General features: G+C 35.8%; 1 protein-coding gene across 3 annotated transcripts in view; it reads right to left on the bottom strand.

Moving 5' to 3' along the window:
• Tank (TRAF family member-associated NFKB activator) overlaps positions 1-24,791 on the bottom strand; it is an 87,757-nt gene that overhangs the window by 26,376 nt on the left and 36,590 nt on the right. For 2 of the 3 annotated variants that reach the window (XM_013029769.1, XM_013029779.1), the window contains exons 3-4: positions 12,531-12,642; positions 11,010-11,128 (exon numbers count right to left, since the gene is read on the bottom strand). In XM_013029769.1, coding sequence (XP_012885223.1) covers positions 11,010-11,128; positions 12,531-12,642 — 231 coding nt within the window. The remainder of the gene's footprint in view (positions 1-11,009; positions 11,129-12,530; positions 12,643-24,791) is intronic. The other variant, XM_013029788.1, reaches the window with a different exon arrangement.

Here is a 24,791-nt window from a genome sequence, read left to right as displayed (position 1 = left end):
TTTCATATAATTACACTTAATTATATGGCAGGATTAAATTACATAATAAAATTAAATTTCCTATCACATTGCTTTATAATGCTTGCTATTTGCTTTAGGTCTTCAAATCTTTGTTCTCAATTGGATTGTAGCTCCTTAAAAGGGGACTTATGTTGTCTTTCTCCTTTTCCTTTTCCCCCCACCCCTTTTTTTTTGTACTGCTGTCAGTCACTAGCAAATAGAAGTTCAATAAATACTTCTTTCTAAGTGATTGACAAGCAAATTTGTAGATATTAGCTTTCTTCAAACATGTCAGGTTATCTATATTTACTTGCAATTGCCAGGTAAAGCAAGCATATCATGCTTTCTCAATATTAGCACTGATGGCAGCTCCCCAGTTATACCCATCTTTACTATACTAGACCTACAAAATCTTTTAGCTCTCAAAGCTATCATATCTGCTCACCTAATCACAATGTAGCCACATTAGAAATGTGCAAATTATCTAGCTGGCATCTTTCAGTAACTTCTACACAAGTCATTTTTGAAAGCTTTTGATTAATAACTCAGAAGAAAAACTGATGATAATCAGAAATGTAAATATACATGTATAAAATCAGAAATTAAGCAAAAAACCAGCTATCTGAACACAAAAACATATAATCTCTATTTAAATAGTTAAAAAGTTCAAATAAGCATGTTTTTAAATCATATTGTTGATTCTAGAGGGAAATAACTACAATATTCAACAATGCCAAGGCCAATTTTGATTATTAAATGAAGACTTTATGCAAGAAGAAAGGGACAATATTCCTTTGTTCTTCAGTGATTTGGCAGTATCAGACATAGAACAGAAATTCAGGGGGCTGAGAAGTTGGCTTAGTGGTAGAGCGCTTGCCTTGCATGCCTGAGGCCATGGATTCGATTCCTCAGCACCACATAAGCAAAAAGAAAAAAAGCCGGAAGTGGCGCTGTGGCTCAAGTGGTAGAGCGCTAGCCTTGAGCTCAAGAGCTGAGGGACAGTGCTCAGGCCCATAGTTCAGGCCTCACAACCGGACCCCCCCAAAAAAAGAACAGGAATTCAGAATTAGTGAATGAAGATAAATAATTTACCAGTATCACCAAGTTCCTTTATGATTTTTTTTTTGTCGGCCATGGGGCTTGAACTCTGGGCCTGGGCACTGTCTCTCAGCTCTTCAGCTCAAGACTAGTACTCCTCCACGTGAGCCACAGTGCCACTTCCGGTTTTCTGGTAGTTTATTGGAGATAAGAGTTTCACCGACTTTCTTGCCCGGGTTGGCTTTGAACCGTGATCCTCAAATCTCAGCCTCCTGAGTAGCTAGGATTACAGGTGCGAGCCACTGGTGCCCGGCTTGTAATTTTTATTACTGCTCTCTACTTTTTCTTTTTTTTTAGACAGTACTGGAACTTGAACTCAGGGCCTTATAACTTAGCTTTTTCACTCAAGGCAGGCACTGTACCACTTGAGCTCACCTTAACTTTTGGCATTTTGCTGTTTACTTGGATAAAAATCTCCTAGAGTTTTCTGCCTGGGCTGGCTTTGAACTTTAACTCTCAGATCATAGCCTCCTAAGTATCTAGAGTACAGGGGTGAGCAACCAGCACTCATATATCTTCCTGTGTCAACCAAAACACTAGATTTTGTAAAACTCCCTATGAAAATAATGAGATAGAAATATGAGGGGAAATAATTTTTGTTTACCCCTACACATCTAAAATAGTAATTGGCATAGCTAGAAATGATTAGCAGAAACAAGACTTTTAAAATTTTATTTCTGCTGGGCACCGGTGGCTCATGCCTATAATCCTAGCTACTAAGGAGGCTGAGATCTGAGGATCAGAGTTCAAAGCCAGCCCAGGCAGGAAAGTCCGTGAGACTCTTATCTCCAATAAACCACCAGAAAACCGGAAATGACACTGTGGCTCAAGTAGTAGAGCGCTCATCTTGTGCTACAGAGCTGAGGGACAGCACCCAGGTCCAGAGTTCAAACCCCATGACCAAAAAAAAAATTATTTTGTGATTATGAAATGCTGAGCATATTATAATCCTGTTATAAAAATCAATTTTAACAAAGTAATTTACTTACATTAAAATAAAAAATGTGTTATTAAAATAATCTTTCATGGACACAAAAGTGTCCTGCAAACAAAAGATGAGTAGTATTTGTCAATACAATAGTGTACATAGTGGTGCAATTAAAATTTATTGTAAAGATACTGTACAGAGGGGTTATAGTTACATGAGTAAGGTAATGAGTACATTTCCTATTGAGCATCATTACCTCTTCCTTTGTTTTTCCTCTACTACCTTTCCCTACCCACATCCCCAACTCCTCCCTCCCCCCAACCCTGAAGTTGTAAAGTTCATTTTCAACATAGTGTCTTGTATGTCTCATTGTTACAATGGGTCAACCTGTATCCTTGTTTCAGCATTTTGTTAATTCCTTTTCCCTCCCTAAAATTGACAAATGTATACATAAGACACAGGGCACCAGAACCAAATATAGTGACAACATGGGTTATACCATAGGGGGAAGGACATACAAAAGAAACAAAACAAAAATCACATAGGACATTAAAAACAGTAACAGAGAAAAAAAAAAAAAACCTCTTGTGTCCATATCCTGGGGTTCATTTCACTTAGCACCATCTTATATGGTCATATGTACATAGCTTTTAGCCTTTTTTGCTTGTCTGGTAAGATTATTATCCTAGATGTATAGTAGTTATTGCAAATAAGGGAAACCATAGGACCTATGCTTCTTTGGGTCTAGCTTACTTCACTTAATAGAATTTTTTCCAAATCTTTCCATTTCCTAACAAATGGGACAGTGTCATTCTTTTTATGGAGTTGATCCATTCATCTACTGAGGGGGCATCTGGGTTGGTTCCATATCTTAGCTATGGTAAATAAAGCTGCAATAAACATAGTTGTTCTGCTAGTTTTAGTATGGTCCAGTTTGTGATCATTTGAGTAAATGCCCAAAAGTGAGATTGCTGGGTCATAGTGGGGATCTCTGTGGAGTCTTTTGAGGAACCTCCATACTACTTTCCAAAGTGGTTGAACAAGTTTACATTCCCACCAACAATGCAGTAGGGTTCCCTTTTGGCCACATCCTCTCCAGCATCTGCTGTTATTAGAGTTCTTGATTATAGCCATTCTAACTGGAGTAAGGTGGAATCTCAATGTTGTTTTGATTTGCGTTTCTTTTATGGCTAGAGAAGTTGAAACAAAAACTGCCAGAAAACCAGATGTGGAGCAGTGGTTCAAGTGATAGTACGCTAGCCTTGAGCTGAAGAGCTGAGGGTGAGTGCCCAGACTCAAGAGTAGCCCCATGACCTACCCCCCCCAAAAAAAAAGTCTCATAGATTTTCTTGCCTGGGCTGGCTTTGAACTGTGATCCTCAGATCTCAGCCTCCTAAATAGCTAGGATTACATTCATGAAATATCTGCACCTAGCTTAATCTGCTAAGTTCTAAAACAGATTGAAAGTAACTAGCAAGTTACTTCACATTATGATAATGTAAAAGATATATAAACTACCATGGTGTACAAGAAGTGAAACTCAGTTATTAAAGTTAAACTGAGGTTCTTTACCCATATCATTCAACAAGAAGTAGAACACTGAGTGTCATCTAATGATAGACTATGCTGTCCTAATCTCTTTATCCCTTCAGGAGAAAATCAGGACTCTTTTATGTTTTCTCTGTAGGAATAACATAAGCAGAGGCATTTCATGTTTCTTTCCAGGTTTTATTTTTTGCAATGATCCTATATATAAGAGGCAAGCATTCCACTGCTAAAGCCATACCACCATCCTAACTTCATTTCTTCCTTCCTTCCTTTCTTCTCTTTTCCTCCCTCCCTTCCTTCCTGTGCCAGTACTGAGGCCTAAGCTCAAAGCCTCACATTCCTGTTTAGATTTTTGCTCATGGCTGGTGCTCTACCACTTGAGCCACATACATACTTCCTGTTTTTTGTTTTAATTAGAGGTATAAATTTCTCAAATTGTCTGCCCAAGTTGTCTTTGAACCTTAATCCTCAGATCTCAGCCTCTTTTCTTAAAATCTATAAAACATTTTATTGTTATTACGAAGATGATAAAAGAGGGGTTACAGTTACAGAAGTCAGGTAAAGAGCACATTTCGTTTTGGACAATGGCACCCCTTACCTTGCTCTCTCTCAGTTTTTCCCTCCCCCTGCCCCCCGTCATAAGTTGTATAGTTCATATTTAACATAGTGTCCAGTGAGTACCACTGTTGCTTTGTTTTACCCTTTGTCCTTCCATTTTTGGGCCTCCCTTTATACTTGCAAAGACATATAAATGACCAAACAAGATGAGAGGAAAAGAAAACAAAAATAGCAAAAAAGAAAAAAATCTATTGTTTCCATTTCCTGGAGTTCATTTTGATAAGTATCATTTTGTATGATCAGATGACTAGGCATTGCACCTTTGTGTTCTTCTCCTAAGAGTATCTCCTTGGGTCTCACTGTATGTGAATACCTAGTAGGATCTATAAATTATAAAATTTAGCATGTCCTGGTGTATTTTATTTTTTAATTAAGTTTTTTATTGTGAAAATACTGTATAGAGGGGCTACTTACAGTTACATGAGCAAGGTAATGAGTACATTTCTTATCCAGCATTGTTGCCTCCTCCTTTGTTTCCTACTGTATTTTAGATCTAGCTTTCTCATATGAAAGAAAACATGTGCCACTTTTCTCTGAGTTTGGCTTACCTCACTTACCATGATTTGTTCTAGGACCATCAATTTCCCTGTAAATGACATTATTCTTTTTAATGCTCAGCTTCGTAAGTAGCTTGGATTACAGGAGTAATCTAAGCCAGCGATCCCTTGGCTTCCAATTTCATCTTTCCTAAGTAAAATGTTCTAAAAAAGCTTTATTCCACCTCATATTTTTTGCTTTCTTTCTGTTTAATTCCCAATGCAGACACATAATTGTTGTTAGTAAAAATGTCTTTTTCCTCTTGAATGTCCTAACACATAAATATCTAAACAAAACCAATAGTTTAAAGAAAACAAATCCTTTCCCTTACAAATGGGATGGTGTCATTCTTTCTGATGGAAGCATAGAATTCATATTATATATATATATATATATATATATATATATATATACACACACACACATATCACATTTTCTTGATCCATTCATCTACTAAGGGGTAACTGGGTTGGTTCCATATTTTAGCTATGGTAATAATGCTGCAATAAACATAGTTGTGCTGGTGCTTTAGTATGGCTTGTTTGTGGTCATTTGGGTAAATGCCCAGAAGTGAGATTGCTGGGTCATAGGGGAGAGCTCTATGTGTAGTCTTTTGAGGAACCTGTAAGCCAGACACAAAGAAACACAGATCCCATGGTTTCTCTCATTTGTAATAATTAGTATATGTCTAGGATAATCCTAGCAGATGAGCAGAATAGCTCAATAGCTATGTACATATTACCATATGAGATGATAAGTGAAATGAATTCCAAGACACGGAAACAAGGTTTTTCTTTGTTGTTTTTTAATTCACTGTATGATTTTTTTCTTTTGTGTGTCTTTTTCCCTATGGTTTATTCCCTGTTGTCACTGTATTTGATTTTGGTACCGTGGGTATTGTCCATACTCTTATCTGAATTAGGGAAGGGAAGGGGAACAACAAAATGGTAAGACAAAGGACAAAGGGTGAACCAATGCAACAGCAATACTCACAAGATAATAATTTGGAAATGAACTGTACAATTGTGGGGGGAGGGAAAGTAGGAGAAAAATGAGGGAGGGGGTTAACAAGTTCAGCAAGAAATGTACTTACTACCTTACATATGTAACTGTAACCCCTCTGTATATCACCTTGACAACAAAAATTTTATAAGAGAGACAAAAAAAGATACCGCATGGGAACCACAGCTAATGATACTGTATGGTATACTTGAAATATGTGAAGTGTTATGACACAAAAACAGGAGCTATTAAATACTGACTATGTATATATATATATATATATATATGTATGTATATATATACACACACACACACACATACATACACACAATAAATACATACACACAAACACACACAAAAGAAAACAAATCCTTAAGTGTCTCAACAAAATGAAACCTCCCACCAAGAATGTAAGTACTCTCCTGGTTGGTAGTAGCTTCCTTCTGTTATTGCTTCAATACATTTCTCTTTTTTTTTTAAACTGTATTTTTTTTGGTCTTTTCCTTTATGGTATTGGGGATCGAACCCAGGATGTTACATTTACTAGGCAAGCACTTTGCCACTGAGCTACTTCCCAGCCCCAATGTATTTCTTTCAGCCCCAATGTATTTCTTTCAGCTTACCAAATCATTACAAAAGTTAGACCAATGGATTGAGAATGTAACTTCTAAAACAATAATTTTTCTGAAGACTAATAATATTAAAGTACTTTGAAAACAGAAAAAATATATCATTACCATAACTATTTCTGTTATGTTCTAGTTCTTATATATGTAAAGTATATTTTAAAAATATTTGTAGCCAACCAATATAGGCTTTGTTGATATATAAAAAAATCTCATACAATCAAATCTTTCAAAGTCCTATAGGAAAATACTTCTCATCTCTATTAGTTAAATGTAAATTTAATTCCAACTCACTAAATATGGATCAACAACATATACGCCAACAGAAAAGATTTCTATTTCAATTTAATTGCTTGATCAACAAATGCTTTTTCAAAATCTGGAGTTTCTTTCTTTTCTTCTTTCCCTCCCTTCCTTCCTTCTTGCTTGATGAACAAAAGCTTTTTCAAAATCTGGACTTTCTTTCTCTCTCTCTTTCTTTTTTTTTCTTTCTCTCTCTTCTCTTTCCTTCCTCCCCTCCCTCCCTCCCTTCCTTCTTCTCTCTCCCTCCCCCTTTCCTTTCCTTTTTCCTCCTTTCTTTTCTTTAGTGCTGGCATTAGGAGGTGAACTCAGGGCCTCACTTTTCCATTTTTTTTCCCCATGAAGGGCTGGTGGTCTACCAGTTGAGTCATGCCTCCAGTTCTGGTTTTTTGTGGGTTAACTCAGATAAGAGTTTCATGGATTTGCCTGTTCAAGCTGACATGAAATCATGACCTCAGGTCTTAGTTTCCAGAGTAGTTGAGCACAGGACTAATTTTTAAAATAGAGAATATATGCCTAGTTCTCAAATGTTCAATAAATATATTCATTCTTTTTTCCTTTTCTACAATTTTTATTAAGTTTTTTATTGTGAAAATATCATACAGAGGGGTTACAATTACATGAGCAAGTACATTTCTTATCAAGCATTGTTGCCTCTTCCTTTGTTTCCCCTTACCATTCCTGCCCCCCCCCGAAGTTGTAAAGTTTGTTTTTTGACATAGCATCTTGTACATTTCATTGTTGCAATGGGTCCACCTGTATCCCTATTTAAACAATTTGTTTTTTCCCTTCCTCTCTCCAAATTGTACCAACATCAAAAACAGTGAAAACGGGTTATACCATGGGGGAGGGACATACAAAGCAACAGAAAAAAAATCACCTTATAAATATGCTAGAAACAATAGCAAGAAAGAAAAACCACTTGAGTCCTTATCTTGAGGTTCATGTCACCTAACATCAACTTATCGGACCTTTTCTGCTTGTCTCAGAGATATACTAGTTATTGCAAATAAGGGAAACCATGGGATATATGTTTCTTGGGGCCTGGCTTACTTCACTTAATTTTTTCAGTACATTCTTTCTTTTAGAACTTATTTCTTCTTTTTGTATATTTGTGCTCATTAGCACTTTACTTACAGATATACAAAAGAAGAGAAAGGAAAAAAAGATAATTTTTATTTTTATTAAATGATTATACTATAAGTAAACCTAATGAGCTCCTCAAAGAATTGAGCCTTTCCTATGTTAGTAAAGATAATTAAAATTAACTCACTGAGTTTAGATTTATTTCCTACTGAGTATTTTATTCCACAAGGGGATTTTCCTCTTTCTATCTATAAGTATAGTTAAAACTGATGCAACATTATCAATTTTTTGGAAATAATCTATCTCTGACATGATTTCTGCTACTTAAACATGTGTGTGTGTGTGTGTGTGAGAGAGAGAGAGAGAGAGAGAGAGAGAGAGAGTCAGTTGTGAGGCCTGAACTCTGGGCCTGGGCCCTGGAAGTGGCGCTGTGGCTCAAGTGGTACAGCACTAGCCTTGAGCTGAAGAGCTAGGAACAGTGCCCAGACCCAGAATTCAAGCCACACGACCAACAATGATACTTAAGCCAGATATACAGATATATATCTGTAGGTTAAACAATGATACTTAAGCCAGATATACAGATATATATCTGTAGGTTAAACACCTATCTTACAAAATTAAAATACTTTTAAAAAGTATTTTATTTCCCTTTGAATTTCCCCACAAATTTAACAAATAACAAAAACTTACCCAATATCCCTTCTGTCCTAAGTAATTTTAAAAATAACTTATATGTATTTTATACTTCAGATACTCTATTATTATTTGGTTGGTCATGGGGCTTGAACTCTGGGCTTAGGCACTGTCCATCAGCAGTTTAGCTCAAGGCTAGCGCTCTACTACTTTAGCCATAGTGCCACTTCTGGTTTTCTGATGGTTTATTGAAGATAAGAGTCTCATGGACTTTCCTGCCTGAGCTGGCTTTGAACTGTGATCCTCAGCCTCCTTAGTAGCTAGGATTACAAGGGTGCGCCACCTGGTGATACTTATTTTTAAACATGTACTATAAATGAGATAACATGAGTTTGGTTATTAAAATTTAATGGTGTTGACATTTAGAAGTCTTGGAAACAGGAAAATTGTAAATACAGTTTACTACTTTAGTGCAAAATAGATGTCAGTATTTATAGTAGTTCAATGATGTTATTATATACTATAGCAAACTTCATTTCTGAATTTTATAAAATAAACCTAATTAAACATAAATTCCAAATTAACAGTTTCTATGATTACCAATAATTTTTAGATAAAGGGTAATTGGAATGGGGTAAAGAAAGCTGAATGATTCAAAAAATAATGGTTTTAAATTTTAAAAAAAGATCTTAAAGAGAATTTATTAAGAGAACATATTAAGGTAGTCTTAGCTGTAGAATCTGTAAACTGAATTGTCATAACAAAAGTAAATTTCCTGTTTTATTTAGTAAGAAAGATACAAAGTACTCTTGACTCAGTTTGGCTGACATCATTAGTTCTTGTTTTATTCAAGATGCACTATTCCATAAAAACTAACCCATCTCATTAAAAAAAATAGTCTTTATATTTCTACTATATATCTGTGTTTTCACATTGTTTAGTTTTAAAAAAATTACGTAATTCCCTACTTTTCACGCTATAATTTCCCCTTTTTTACTTAATACTGCTTTATGAACCAAGTACATAGATACATAAAGTTTATTTACATTTTTTAAGCTGCTTTAAACACATCCTATTCTGCTCTTGATGGATATTTAGGGTGGTTTCTAACCAGTGTAGCATGAACATCCTTGCACATGTAAGGATGTTCATGCCCCTCCATCTACATATTCTTTCAATTCTATTTTTTTTTTGTTGGTTGTGGGTCTTGACTCTGAGCCTGGTTGCTGTTCCTCAGCTCTACGTAAGTGCTCTACCACTTGAGCCACAGTGTCACTTTCAGTTTTCTGGTGGTTAATTGGAGATAAGAGTCTCATGAGGGGCTGGGAAGGTGGCTCAGTGGTAGAGCACTTGCCTTGCATGCTCGAGGCCCTGGGTTCGATTCCTCAACACCACATAAGAAAAAAGCCAGGAGTGGCGCTGTGGCTCAAGTGGTAGAGCATTAGCCTTGAGCTGAAGAGCTGAGGCACAGCGCCCAGGCCCAGAGTTCAGGCCCTACGACCGGACCCAAAAAAAAAAAAAAGTCTCATGAACTTTCCTGCCTGGGCTGGCTTTGAACCGTGATCCTCAGATCTCAGCCTCCTTAGTAGCTAGGATTACAGACATGATCCACAGGCACCCAGCTTTCTTTCAATTCTTATACATATTCTTTGCACATTGCTTTAGTGAGGATTATTAGTTAAGCTAACATGGTAACTTTTTTAAAACTAAGTACCAGAAACTGAAAGAAAAGATAGAAAACTATTTAAAAAGAATTAAACTAGCACATCTAAATTTACTGACTACCTTAATTTAAATTATTTCATTTCGGTTGAGGGGCTTGAACTCAGGGCGTGGGTGCTGTCCCTGAGCCTCTTTGTGCTCAAGGCTAACGCTCTACCACTTGAGCCACAGTGCCACTTCCAGTTTTTGAGTGGCTAACTGGAGACAAGAGGCTCATTGGGACTTTCCTGCCTGGGCTGGCTTCAAACTCAGATCTCAGCCTCCTGAGTAGCCAGGATTACAGGCCTGAGCCACCAGTGCCCTGCTTAGTTTAAATTTTTATTTCTTTTTTAAATATTTTAATTCTTTGTTCAATACTGTGACATAATGAAATTCATATGTTTACTTGGAAATAGTTCTGTTAGGAACATTTATATTACATATACGTATAAATTTCTGTTTAGAATTCCAGTTGTGGATCACTTAGGAGCATTGAAAATGTATTTTGTAGTGGCATTTAAATATTGCTTTGTGTATAGGTGTGTTGAGCATATGCTGGTACTAGGACTTGAACTCAGGGCCAAGACATTCTCCCTTAGACATTTTGCTCAAGGCTAGTGCTCTACAACTTGAGCCAAATTCCACTTTTGGCTTTTTGGTGATTAACTGGAAATAAGAGTCTCATAAACTTTTCTGCCTGGGTTGGCTTTGAACTGCTATCTTGAGATCTTAGCCTTCCCTGAATAGCTAGAATTACAGGCATGAGACACCAACACTTAGTTATAAATGTTGCTTTTTCAGAAGCAGCGTTTTACTTACATCCTGTCCATCCAAATTGTGACACAATACTAAGAAATTAAGCAAATCTGTGGGACCTAATTTCTCATTTATTATATTTATTTAGGAAATAAATTTGAAAATAAGTCTACCTTTGGTTCTTTGTCTTTTGGCATTCCAGGTTTCATTTTATCATGTGGATGGTCAGGAGTCAAATTATTATTCTTTGTTTCACTGTCTTCAAACAAGGGAACGTGGCTGTAATTGTTATCTACAAGACAAAAACTTCTTGGACATTAGCAGAAAACCTTTATTTTTGATCATGGAAAAAAAGGAAACATAATAAAAACCAAAAGTATATTTTAAAAGAATCAATTTTTAAAAATTATTTATAGTTAGCTTGAGAAGTTACTCATTTAGATGTTTCTTTTGTACTAAATATACCAAAACTTACATTCTCCCAAAGTAAAAGGTAAAATATTTAGAATTTAGAAACTACAAATATGTTCTTTGCATTTTACTTTTACCAACATATTTTCAGATATTCAATTCTTGGATTAGACAATTATTTTCATAACGACCCCATAGTTATTAAGAAAGGAAATTAGAAAATAGACCTATCCTATAAAGAATAAAAAATATAGCTACTCACAACTTTTATCATTTATGAATTTTTCTTGTTAACATTTTGGTTTATATTCCACCAGCTTTTCTTTTTTTTTTTTTTTTGTCAGTCATGGGGTCTGAACTCTGGGCCTAGGCACTGTCACTCAGCATTTCAGCTCAAGGCTAGCGCTCTACCACTTGAGCCACAGTGCCACTTCCAGCTTTTTCTGCTTATGTGGTGCTGAGGAATTGAACCCAGGGCCTCATGCATGCAAAGCAAGTACTATACCACTGAGCCAGCTTCCCAGCCCCCAGCTTTTCTTTTTCTATAAATACAAATCCAAACAAGAATGTTATTCTGTATAAATAAAATACTGTTGCATGTATTTTTGTATCTAGCTCTATTTTTGCTATATACCACCATCATATTTACTGTTAGCTACATAATTGTTCTGAATCATTGTAACAAGTTTTGGACTGTCTCCCTCCCTCCCTCCCTTCCTCCTTCTTTGTTTCTGGATTGGGTTTACTATATACAACACTTCTGATTTACTGTATAAAACATTTCAAAAGAAAAGACACATAGGGCAAGAAAATGGAGAAGACACACAGATCCTCCCCCATGTCCTCTTTGGTGCATCACCTTCTAGGAATCTGTCCACATGTTCAGTTAGCTAGAAGCCTACACACTTCCTTGTTTCTGACTGTTCACTATTAGAAATTATACTGTGATGCACCTCCTGTACACATATCATGGTAAATTCACATATATTTTCTTATGATATATAAGAAATTTTTTAGTTTAATAGGCATGGAAATTTAAAAAATGTTTGCTGCTTTTTGACAAAGTGTCTTCAAAGAATTTTTCTCAACCTATGGTTCTATCATCGATGAGATTGTTCTACTTACCTTGCAGCTATTCATTTAAATAAAAATGTATAGCTGCATTGCATTTGTTTTATTAGAACTATTAGGAAACAATGGAAAAGTAAAATAGAATAACTCAAATTCTACCTTTCTTTCCTTTAAAGGTTTAAGAAACACATGACAAAATAACATGAACATACCTCGTCTTGAATTCACAAGAAGTAACTGTGATTTTAGCTTGTCAATAATCATTTGTTGAAGTAACAGCTGTTCCTGTTGCTCACGTATTCTCTGCTCATAGTTCTCAGTCTGCTAACATAAGAACCAGTTAGCCTGATATTTACTGACAGACATGAATTTATTCTTTTTTTTTTTGGTCTGGTCGTGGGGCCTGAACTCTGGGCCTGGGCGCTGTCCCTCAGCTCTTCAGCTCAAGGCTAGAGCTCTACCACTTGAGCCACAGCGTCACTTCCGGCTTTTTTCTTCTTGCTTATGTGGTGCTGAGGAATCGAACCTCAGGGCCTCAGGCATGTAAGGCAAGAGCTCTACCACTGAGCCACCTTCCCAGTCCCATGAGTACATTTCTTATGAAGCATTGTTGCCTCCTCCTTTGTTTCTCCCCTTTCCCATCCCTTCCCATCCACCCTGCTCCCGTTTGTATGTTCTTCCCCCATGGTTTAACCCCTGTCCTCACTGCATTTTTAAAAAAAAATATATACTTTTTATTGTAAAGATACTGTACAGAGGGGTTACAGTTACATGAGTAAGGTAATGAGTACATTTCCTATGGAGCATTGTTACCCCCTCCTTTGCTTTTCCCCTACCATCCCTTTCCTCCCCACCTCCCCACTCCTCCCTTCCCCCACCCCAAAGTTGTAAAGTTTGTTTTCAACATAGTATCTTATACATCTGTATAAGTTGTATCCTTATTTAAGCATTTTGTTATTTCCCTTCCCCTCCCCAAATTAGAAAAATGTATATACAAGATGGAGGACACTGGAATCAAATACAGTGAAAACAGGGGTCATACCATGGGCGAAGAAACAAAAAAAATCACATAGTACATTATACATTCTGTATCAATTTCTATAATTTAAAATTGACTTAATGATTATAATTAAAGAAACTCTATTATTTTTAGATATTCATAAGCCTAAAATTCTTCATTAATTATAAATTACGTAGCTGTTCCAAGATTTTCACATATAACTTGAGAAGTTAAAGCAAAGTATATTTGTTCAAGTAAAAGCAAACTTTTATAAGACACTTCAAACATGAACAACTGACAACTTATAAGGAATCCCTGAGACATACTGGCTTTGAATATTGCTTGAGGGCAGTCTTACCATAGACACTTGACACTTACCATAAAACTCTGCAAAGTATGTTAAAAACATGCTTTTTTTGGTTGTTGTTTTAATTTGTGCCAGCACTGGGGCTTGGGCTCAGGGCCTTTGTCCCTTACTTTTTTTTTTTTGCTCAAGGCTGGTGCTCAGCCATTTGAGTCAGAACTCTACTTCTGACATTTTGCTAGTTTTATTAGAGATAAGAAGAGTCTTATGGATTTTTCTTCCTGGGCTGGTTTTGAACCATGACTCTCAGATCTCTGTCTTCTGAGTAGCTGGGATTACAGACATGGGCCGCCAGTGCGTGCCTAACTTTAAACATGTTTCTGAGGAAAATGAAGGGGAAAAAAAAATCTAGGTAAATTTTATTAACAAAAAAAATGAATCTTCAGAGTCTAAGAACTACAGGTTCAATGACTGAGTTGCAAAGCAACCCTAGATAATCAAGTCTGGTCTAAAACATAACTTCTCAGGATAAGACATTTTATTCTTATATAGATTTCACATCCAAGCTGCTAAAATAAGTGGGTAAGGTGACTGAAAGAAAAGATGCAAGTATCTATAGCAAATGCTTTTCTTTTTCTTAAGCATCAGCAAGGCTTTATTTTAGTATTACAAGGGTAAAGTAGAAAGAAAAAGAAAAAGAGAGGGAGATATTTCCTTTCCCCCTACAAGAAATAGTAGTTAAAGATTGTTACAAAAAACAAAAACAACCCTCTTACTACCTTACAATTACCTTGCTAGCACTGACAAATCAACAAATATGTTCTGGTCTTCTCTAACTACTTCAATGAATTTAAAACTTTCTTCAAATAACTTGAATTTCTTCATAAACATCAATTCATAATGACCATTTTCATTATATATTGATAGGCAGATATATTCCACTGTCCAAGGATAAAATAACCAGTCTAAAAAAGTTTAGAAGGCTACTAGGTCCAAAGTAAATATTCAGTTTATTCTAAGTCTCAGTCTATCTACCATGGGTTTTATTTTCCCACTTTAATGAAGAAACCAAATAGCCATATGTTTTCTTTTGGAACCAACTCAGGAAGCTTCTGCAGTTAATTTTCATCTTCTCTCTGGCTTAAATACATAAATACACACTTCAGTACAACTGCACACAATATATTACAATAAGCCAATAACAATGTTGAAATGTGTCCAATAACTAGGCAATACTAATGGCTACTTCATGTGAAAATTTTTAACATCAACTACTTAATGCTATAATAATTACAAAGTTCAATACTCTGAAGGTACAGCAGAGGAAATATAATAGCAATGGTCCATTTGTTTTCCTACTGTACACTTAATTTATTTAATTAGAACAATTATAGTATTCTCTTTTTTTTTTTTTTCTTGGGGTCCAGTCGTGGGGCCTGAACTCTGGGCCTGGGCGCTGTCCCTCAGCTCTTCAGCTCAAGGCTAGCGCTCTACCACTTGAGCCACAGCGCCCACTTCTGGCTCTCTTCTTTTTGCTTATGTGGTACTGAGGAATCGAACCAAGGGCCTTGAGCATGCAAGGCAAACACTCTACCACTGAGCCACCTTCCCAGCCCTATAGTATTCTCATTTATCTACATGTCCTACATATGTCTGATTTCCTTTTAGACCATCAACCCTTTATGAACAGAGACTTTCTTGCTGATACCTCCAAAGTATCACAGAACACCTGACACATATTGAGCGGCTCAGTACATATTATTGAATAACTGCTAATGAAATATTAAGAGACAGAGTTATGCTTTCATAAATAGCCTGTCCAAATGGCCTTTATTTCTATAAGGGAAATAGGAAAAATATAAACAAAAATCAGCAAGTGATTAAATCAAAGAGGAAATTAAGTTTGGGAAAAATGGATGCAAAAATAACGTTCTTGGGAGAGAAATTATATATTGTTAAAGGATAGTAATTTTAGAAGAGAAAATTCATATTCCAAAAGTACAAAGACTTTGACTACAGGCTTTGAAAGTCCAGAAGAGAATACTGTTTACACAGGGAACTCTAACCAGTGTAATTAAATTTATTTGTATATGTGGAAACCAAGCAAGACAAATAAAAAATAATTTTGTTAACAAATCTGAAAACTCCCTTTAAAAGGCCTGATAATGGTTGCATAGTTACAGTGTTTAAAAGAAAAAAAATTACAAAGTAAATACATTCCAATGCCATCAGAGACCCCATAAAACAGAAAAATTACTAACAACCACATTGAAAATGTACAACAGCAATGTCTTGTCAACACTTCTGTACAGAGCACAGACATGACAGCTAAAACAGACAGAAGAGAAGATGCTTTTGACAGCCAGTGTGTGTGAATGATTCTTTGAGTCAGATGGCAGCAACAAGTTACCAACTAGGAGATCTGCATGACAACTAACCATCCATCTGTATCAAATACCATCTGGCCAAGATGACTCTGGCTTATGTGTATTTGACACTCCTTCTAATTCCAAAGACTAGCAAAACAAGTGGTCTACCAGTATCTAAAGAGGTAAACAAATACTTAAGTACTTGTGTCATAAAGTATTTTATATTCTTTTTGGTGTTCAAAAGTCAAACTGAAAATAATGGTGGTCAAATGTAGTACAATCTGACACTTATTAAATATGCTCATTCATAATACACTAGATTATCATATATAAAGCAAAAGCTTATCTTAAAATTATCCTTTAATCAAGGCAAAATTTCAGTCTTTTCTTTTTCAAAACTAAAGTACTGTACTTTCACTAATTTTGGACATGGAGCTGTTCAAGTTTTCCTAAGTTTCATAAATATTAAAATAGCTTTATAAAACAAAATTTTCTCTATTGCTGATATTGTACTGTCTTATCTCTCCTATTTTCCAATATGCTTATCTCCTACAGAGGATAAAAAGATCATGTGTCCTTAAATCATAACACTGAATAGGTCCAGCATTTCATCTTCAGGAACTAATCTCAGTATTCAGAGAAACACTACGCCTTTCCCCCAATGATTTAAACACTAAACATTTAAAATGTTTAATGAATTAAAACAAAATTCTCAATTTAAAAACCTTTCAAACTGCTCTAATTTTTTTTTTTTTGGTCGGTTGTGGAGCTTGAACTCTGGGCCTGGGCACTGTCCCTCAGGTCTTCAGCTCAAGGCTAGCGCTCTACCACTAGAGCCACAGCACCACTTCCGGTTTTCTGGTGGTTAATTGGAGATAAGAGTCTCATGGACTTTCCTTCCTGGGCTGGCTTTGAAACGTGATCCTCAGATCTCAGCCTCCTGAGCCACTGACACTTGGCAGACTTCTCTAATATTAATAAAGAAAGTTCTACTCAGCTACAAATGCTTTTAATAGGAAGTGTCATAGATCAGGAAAGGGAATAAATATCAATTATTCAGAATACACAGCACAACTGGATCCTAGTGTGGGAGGTAGGGAGGGAAGGGATAGTGGGACAAAAACAAGGAAGGGAAGGGGTAACAATTATCGACAAGTAATGTACTTATTGCCTTACTCATGTAAATGTAACCCTCTGTACAGCATCTTAACAATAAAATAAAAAATATACTGTCAATCAAAAATACACACACTTCTAATTATTCAAATTTTACAGAGACAAGTTATAAAACAATTATACAACACACAGATACACACACATTTACAGAGTGAAAATTCCATCCTTTGCCTTCCATTTCTCAAAGGTAACTATTGCCGACATTTTGTTATACATCTTTTGGGAAATTCTTTACCACTCTGTGTGTGTGTGTGTGTGTATTCATGCACACATACATGCATGTTCATGCACATCTTACCTTTTCAAAAAGTGAGATATGTTCTGTAACTAAATTCTTCAACTCAGCAACGTATCATGCTATCATCTCACTGAATACTTATTGTGTGCTATTTAATCTTAAATCAACTTTCTAACAAGATTCCCTTTCTTATTTTTCATATGAAGAAAAGTGAGTCTCAGCAAGATTCAAAGTAATCTGCCCAAGGTTTTCCAGTAGAAGATATGAGGATTGAATGTAGGTTTGCTTGACACAAATCCTAATGTCCTACACCACATATCATGTGAAAAAGGACCTATCTTGCTCAGAGCCTACTTTTTTATGTAACTTCATCCATGCCAGCTGGCTGGCTGTACTCTAATAATTCAGATTTCTACTTCTAGTTCAGACCTTTCTCTTGATCTCTGTATTTTTATAGCCTAACTGCTAGAGTACTTCCAAATTTACATATTCTAAAATGATGATATCCCTCCAACTACCACTGCCTAACCATCAAAATCTAGTCTTTCCTTTTCAGTGTATGGTACCACTACCAATTCAGAAAGCTGTACCTGTCTCCTATCTTTTTATTTTAATTTACTTATTTGCTGTGTTGGTAACTGAAGGCAGGGCCCTAGACAGGGCAGGCAAGGTTCTTCTAACTTTGAACTGCATGCCTAGCACACTATTATCTGATGTGAGCTAAAGAAGTTGAAAGAGAACCAAAACACAAAAGAACCAAAGAACAGGTGCAGCACTTTATCCCAGAACATTTTGCCAAAAACCCTGTTCTTGACAACTACCCGAACATGAACTTTCCAATCCTAGAAGTTTGCCAGAACTTACGACCCATTACAGCTGTGGTTTTATGTTCACACATCACTTTAAATCACTATCTTGGAAATGTCATTCCACTTTTTAGAGATCTCTGAAACTGTGTGATTAATCTATCTAATTTCTTGAAGTCCATAAAGACGTCTGAGATCTGGGAATTGGTTCATTTAATTGCTTGGGCAAGCTACCTGTACTTGCTTTTTTTTTTTTTTTTAAGGTTGTACTATTGCTTCATATTAGCTTCTCCTTCTATAAATTCTAGTTTTTGTTCAAATAAAACCTTTTTAAAAATTTTAATTTTATTGTAAAGGTACTGTACAGAGGGGTTATGTAAGTATGGCAATGAGTACTTTTTTGTCTAACATTGTTACCTTTTCTTGTTTTTCTCCCACTTTCTCTTACCCCCTCCCCTCCCAAGTTGTAAAGTTCATTTCCAACATAGTGTCTTGTGAGTATCACTATGTTCACCCTTTGTCCTTTGTCTCACCATTTTGTTATTCTCCTTCCCTTCCCCAAATCAGATAAATGTATATACAAGACACAGGGTACCAAAATTAAAAAAAAAGATAGTGACATCAGGGGGTAAACCAAAGGAAAAGAAGAAAGAAAAAAAGAAATAATGTCACACAGTACATTAAAAACAACAACAACAACAGCAGCAACAACAAAAAAACCGTTTCCATATCTTGGAGTTCATTTTGATTAGCGTCGTTTTATATGGCCATGTGTACACAACTATTGAGCTATTATGATCCTCTGCTAGACTATCCTAGACATATACTAATTATTACAAACCATGGAGCCTATGTTCCTTTGGGTCTGGCTTATTTCACTTAATATTTTTTTTTCAAGTCTTTCCATTTTCTTATGAATGGTACAATGCCATTCTTTCTGATGGAAACAAAGAATTCCATTGTGTACATATCCCACATTTTCTTGATCCATTTATCTACTGAGGCACATCTGGGTTGGTTCCATTATCTTAGGTATGGTAAATAATGATGCAAGGAACATAGTTGTGCTGGTAGCTTTAGTGTTTAGCTTTGTGTTCGTTAGTCTTTTAAGGAACCTCCATACTGTTTTCTTCTAGAGTGGCTGAATCAGTTTATATTTCCATCAATAGTGGAGTAGTGTTCCCTTTTGGCCTCATCCCCCGCCCCCGCCCCCAGCATCTACTATTGTTTGTTTTCTTGATAATGGCCATTCTAACTGGGGTGAGGTGGAATCTCAGTGCATTTCTTGTATGGGCAAAGATGCTGAATATTACTTCATGTGTCTATTGGCTATTCTTACTTCCTATTCAGAGAAGTCTCTTTTTAATTCTCTTAATTCTAGCCTGCTTATTAATAGGGTGGTTGTTTCTTTAAGGATTTTTTTTTATTGAGAGGTTTAATTTTTTGAGTTCTAGGTATATTTTTGATATGAGACCCTTGTCTATTACATAGTTAGTGAAGATCTCCCAATCCATGGGCTTTCTATTTATCTGGCCATATAGAAGCTCTGCAGTTTAATGCAATCCCATGTTCCAGCTTTTCTTTGATTTGTTGTGTTTCTGGATCTTTATTTAGGAAGTTTCGACCTGTGCCAAGGAGCCCCCAGAGTATCCCCTATCCCTTCCTGTAGTATTTTCAGGGTATCTGCTCTTACCTTGAGGTCTTTGATCCATTTAGAGTTGATTCTGGTGCGGGCTTATATATAAGGATCTAACTTCAATTTTCTACGTATGTTTAGCCAATTCTGCCAGTACTATTTGTTGAAGAGGCTATCTTTCTTCCATCTAATAATTTTGGCTCCCTTAACAAAGATTTGGTGGCCATAGGTCTGTGGGATCATGTCTGCATCTTCAATTCTATTCAATTGGTTCTCCTGTTCATGCCATTACTAAGTTGTTTTTATAACCACAGCTTTATAATAGAGTTTGAAGTTTGTTACTGCCAATACTGTTTTTTTTGCTCAGGATTGGTTTTGCTATTCCATATGAATTTCTGGATTGCTTTTTCCATTTTATTAAAGAATGTTGTTAGGATATTGATGGATATTGTACTGAATCTGTAGATGTAGAAAGCTTGGGGCAGTACGGCCATTTTCACAATGTTAATCCTCTCAATCCAGGAGCATGGCTTTTTCCACTTCCTCAAATCTGCTTTAATTTCCTTTTTTAGGTACTTACAAAGTTTTCATCATAGAGCTTTGTCTGCTTTTTGGTTAATTCCTAGGTATTTTTTTTTCAAATAAACCTTTTCTTGTTAAAAATTTCCTTTTTGACATCAAGGACATGCCATTTTTCTCTTCTGATATTTGATTTCTACTTGTTGTACAGCTAATCCATCACCAAGTGTCAATAATTTTAAGCTTAAAAATCTTTCAAACATATAAAAATTTAAAATCTATGCAGTCATCACAACTCAAGCAACCACATCCTTAAAAGATGACTGTAATAGCTTAAATGATCTTTAAATTTATTAGGTAATTTATTCTCTGTATTGTAGTCACTCTGTTATTTGCCAAATTAAACCTAATCTGGAAACTCCAATGCTCTCCTCTTAATCTCCAGCCAAACGCCCAGAAAATCCAAGAAACCTTGAAGGCATTTTATTATTCTTTCAATAAAGAACCAAATTTTTTTTTTCCGGTCATAGGGCTTGAACTCTGGGCTTGGGCACTATCCCTGCGCTCTTCAGCTCAAGGCGAGCACTCTACTGCTTGAGCCACAGTGCCACTTCTGGTTTTCTAGTGGTTTACTGGAGATAAGAGTCTCATGGACTTTTCTGCCTGGCCCCGGGCTGGCTTTGAACCATGATCCTCAGATCTCAGCCTCCTGAGTAGCTAGGATTACAGGTGTGAGCCACCAGCACCCGGCTCCAAATGTTTTTAATAAGGCTTTTTAAGTCCAACAGTCTTGCACTTGACACTATTTCCCACATATATATTTCAGGTCTTGTAGACCAGTGAGTCTTTATGTGCCCTTTCAAAAACCACTTCATAAATATAATCTCCTCTAATATTCTGTATTAGGCCAAGTCTGACAGCAGTTTATCTTTTAATACTTCTAAGAGGTTGCAAGTCTATTTGTGAGATTCATTAGTCTTCATTTTGCAATACATTGAAGCAGAAAGCATGTCTTTTTTATCATTAAATACCCAGGATTTAGTGTTTTTCTTGAGATACAGTATGTGCTCACTAAAGTTTTGAATTAATCCATAATGTAAATTCTTTTAGATATTTTTTGATTATGTGGTACCAAGGAATCAAACCTAGGGCCTCATGCATGCTAGGCATGCACTATACCACTAAGTCATATTCCCAGCCCTGTAAATTCTTTTATTGGCCATATGTATTGTCTATCTACAAATTTTGATAAGACATATTTCTGGAAGTAAGTAAAAATTGGAAGAAAAGATACTGATGTTTTATATTCTGATGGATACAAAATGATTCTATTGCTAAGAACCACAATATAGTATAAAAGAAAGCTTCAACCAAAAGTATCCTTACTCTAATACTGGTACGTTCAAGAAAAGAAATGAAAAAAAAAAAAAAACCTTCAATAAAATGCTTTATACCCCCCAGCACTTTACATAAGGTTTGAGGTCAATTCAGGTTTTCTCTGGCATGGTCTTGTCTGGGCATTAGTACATGCTTTAAGAAACAAAACAAACAAAATGAAGAAAAACCCACTTCTGATTTTCCCAGGCTTCTTATAAACTCAATCTCCCAAAGAATTTTAGCTCAGCTGTCTTAGAGCCTTACATATTCCTTTATTCTCCTATAATCTCTGATAGCCAGATGTTTGGCAGGACTATACTTACTTTTCAGTTCTCAGCCACACTAATTTTCAGTCTGACATCTACTTCCTCCTAACTCTAAAGTCAGAGTCAGGTAAGACAGGAAAGAAAAAATACCCAGCAAGTTCTTTGGATAGATTAGAGACAGACTAGGCTATTACAACACAATTTTCATTATACTATATATCTTTCCTTAGGGAAAGAAGGAATTGAGCCATTTCTCCATTCTAATCACAGCATGACATGCTGAGAAGGTAGTAGGGATAGGACAAGATGAAATGTCATAACATTGCCTACCATTTTGAATGTAGATTATTCTTGATTGGGCATTTATCACTTGTTACTACAAATTTTTTATTTTAGAGCTACAATAAGGTTTTGCTATTGTTGTTGTTCCTTTGTGTTTATTTGAAGCTTTCATAGACAAGGAAAGCCTGAAACTTCTTAGTCTGTCATTTTGCTAACATTAAGCAATAGACAAATTCTTTTGTGTGTGTGTGGGGGGGGGCGCAACAGGCTAATGGTATATTTACCCTTTTATGATTTTTAAAATTATCTTTAAGTAGTTGTAAAAAGGGCTTTCACTTCAACATGTCAATTTATGAGTTATGCATCTTCATCAATGTCATCTGTTCCATCATTCTATCCCATCCCCCTAACCTCACCTATGCCCTTAACTTACATGGTTCCATTTTCACATATGTACACTGAAAATTATGAATGTATTTAGCCATCATTCCCCTCTCCATTCTGCCTCTGCTTCCCTTGTCCTCCTTGCCAATAACACATTTCCGCTTCATGGTCTTCATTTTGTTAAACTATAAATTAGTTGTTCAAAAGTTACACCACTGCACTCCTCTCATATCTACCATTCTTCTACTACCATATCATACTCACCTATAACATTGTATAAGTTTTCATGTTGATAAGTTAGATCTTACTTCCACATGAGAAAGCATGAGCCTTTGTCTGGGCCTAACTTAATTCACATAACATATTTTTTTCCAAGTCCACTCATTCCCTGCAAATGACCCAGTATTATTATTCCTGGTAGATGAGTAAAATGCCATTTTTTTGTGTGTGTATTTATACCATTTTCTTGATCCATTCATCCATTGTAGGTCATCTGGGCTGTTTCTATAACTTGGCTATGGTGAATAGTGCATCAATGACCATAAAGGTGCAAGTGTCTTTACTGTATGCTGACTTCTAATCTTTTGGATAAATGCCCAAGAGTGGTATGGCTTTATTATAGAGTAGTTCTATGTTTAGCTGTTTTGAGGACTCTCTAGTTTCCAGACTAGATGCATGAGTTTACATTCCCACTAACAGTGTAAAAGGATTCTTTTTTCTTCACATCCATGCCAGCATTTGTTGCTGTTCATTGTCTTGATGATGATTATTCTTACTTGGATGAGATGGAATTTGTGCTGTTTTTAGTTGCATGAGATGTTGAGTATTTCTTCATGTGTTTACTGGCCATTTTCATACCTTCTGAGAAGTCTCTATCTAGCTCATTTGACAATTTATTAATTGGATTATTGATTCTTTGAGGTTTTGCTTTCTTGAATCCTTGTATATTCTGGATATTAGCCCTTGTCAGACATATAACTGGCAAAGATCTCTCATTCTTTTTTTAGCTTAGTCACTATGTCCTTATGTACAGAAACTTTTTAGCTTGATGCAATTCTATTAGTCAATTTTCTCTCCTATTTGCTGAGCCCTGGAATTCTACTCAGGATGTTCTTGCCTATGCCAATAATTTATTTGTTCTAATATTTCTTCTATTTCTTCCTATAGTAGTTTTAAGGTTTCAGATCGATTCATTTTTAATTGATACTAGCAAAAAGTGACAGCGATCTTCTGCATAAGTATGTCCAATACTGTCAATAACATTGGCTGAAAAGGCTCTTTTTTCCCATCATACAGTTTTGTCAAAGATCAAATGGATCCTTTGTCAAATATCCTTTGTCAAATATCAAATGGATGTAGGTATATGGGTCTATTTCTGGGTCTTCTAGTCTGTTCCATTGGTCTTCAGACTTAATTCTGAGGCAGTACAAAACTATTTTGTTACTATAACTACAGTAAATTTTGAAGTCTGGAATTATGATATTCCCCAAGTATTGTTTTTTTCTTTTTGGCTCAAGATTGCTTTGGTTATTCAAGGCTTTTTCTGGTTCCATATGAATTTTTGGATCTTTTTCTCTATCCCAGTGAAGACTAACATTGGAATTTTGATGAGTATTATGTTGAATTTGTAGATCACCATTGACAGTATGGCCATTTTTACAATATTAATTCCGCTGATTCAAGAAGACAAGAGGTCAACAGACTAATTCTTTAAGCAAGACACTCTAGGGCAGTCAGACTTTCTTATAGAACACCTCTTAGGGCTCTTGGGACCATCAGAATTCCAGACAATTTCTCTAAGGTTTTCTTGCTCTGTTCTTATTACTTGTGGGACCACTTTCATTTACCACTTCAAATATCATCTCTACGCAGATCACTCCCATTTTTTTAAAAAAAAATTTCCAACTTGTCCTTAAAGACTCATAATTCAATTGCCTGCTGATTATCTTCCCCTCACTGATCTGTGAGCATATAAGTTCAATACATTCAAACCAAATGAAATAATTATTCTCCTTTTCAGAATCAGCATGCTTTTTTGTTGTTATTGTTGTTTTTGTGCCAGTACTGGGACTTAAATTCAGGACCTGAGTGCTCATGCTAGCACTTGAGCCACAGT

Source organism: Dipodomys ordii, unplaced genomic scaffold (assembly GCF_000151885.1).
Source record: "Dipodomys ordii isolate 6190 unplaced genomic scaffold, Dord_2.0 Scaffold5, whole genome shotgun sequence".
Classification (NCBI taxonomy): domain Eukaryota; kingdom Metazoa; phylum Chordata; class Mammalia; order Rodentia; family Heteromyidae; genus Dipodomys; species Dipodomys ordii.
This window is presented reverse-complemented; position numbering and strand designations above follow the sequence as displayed.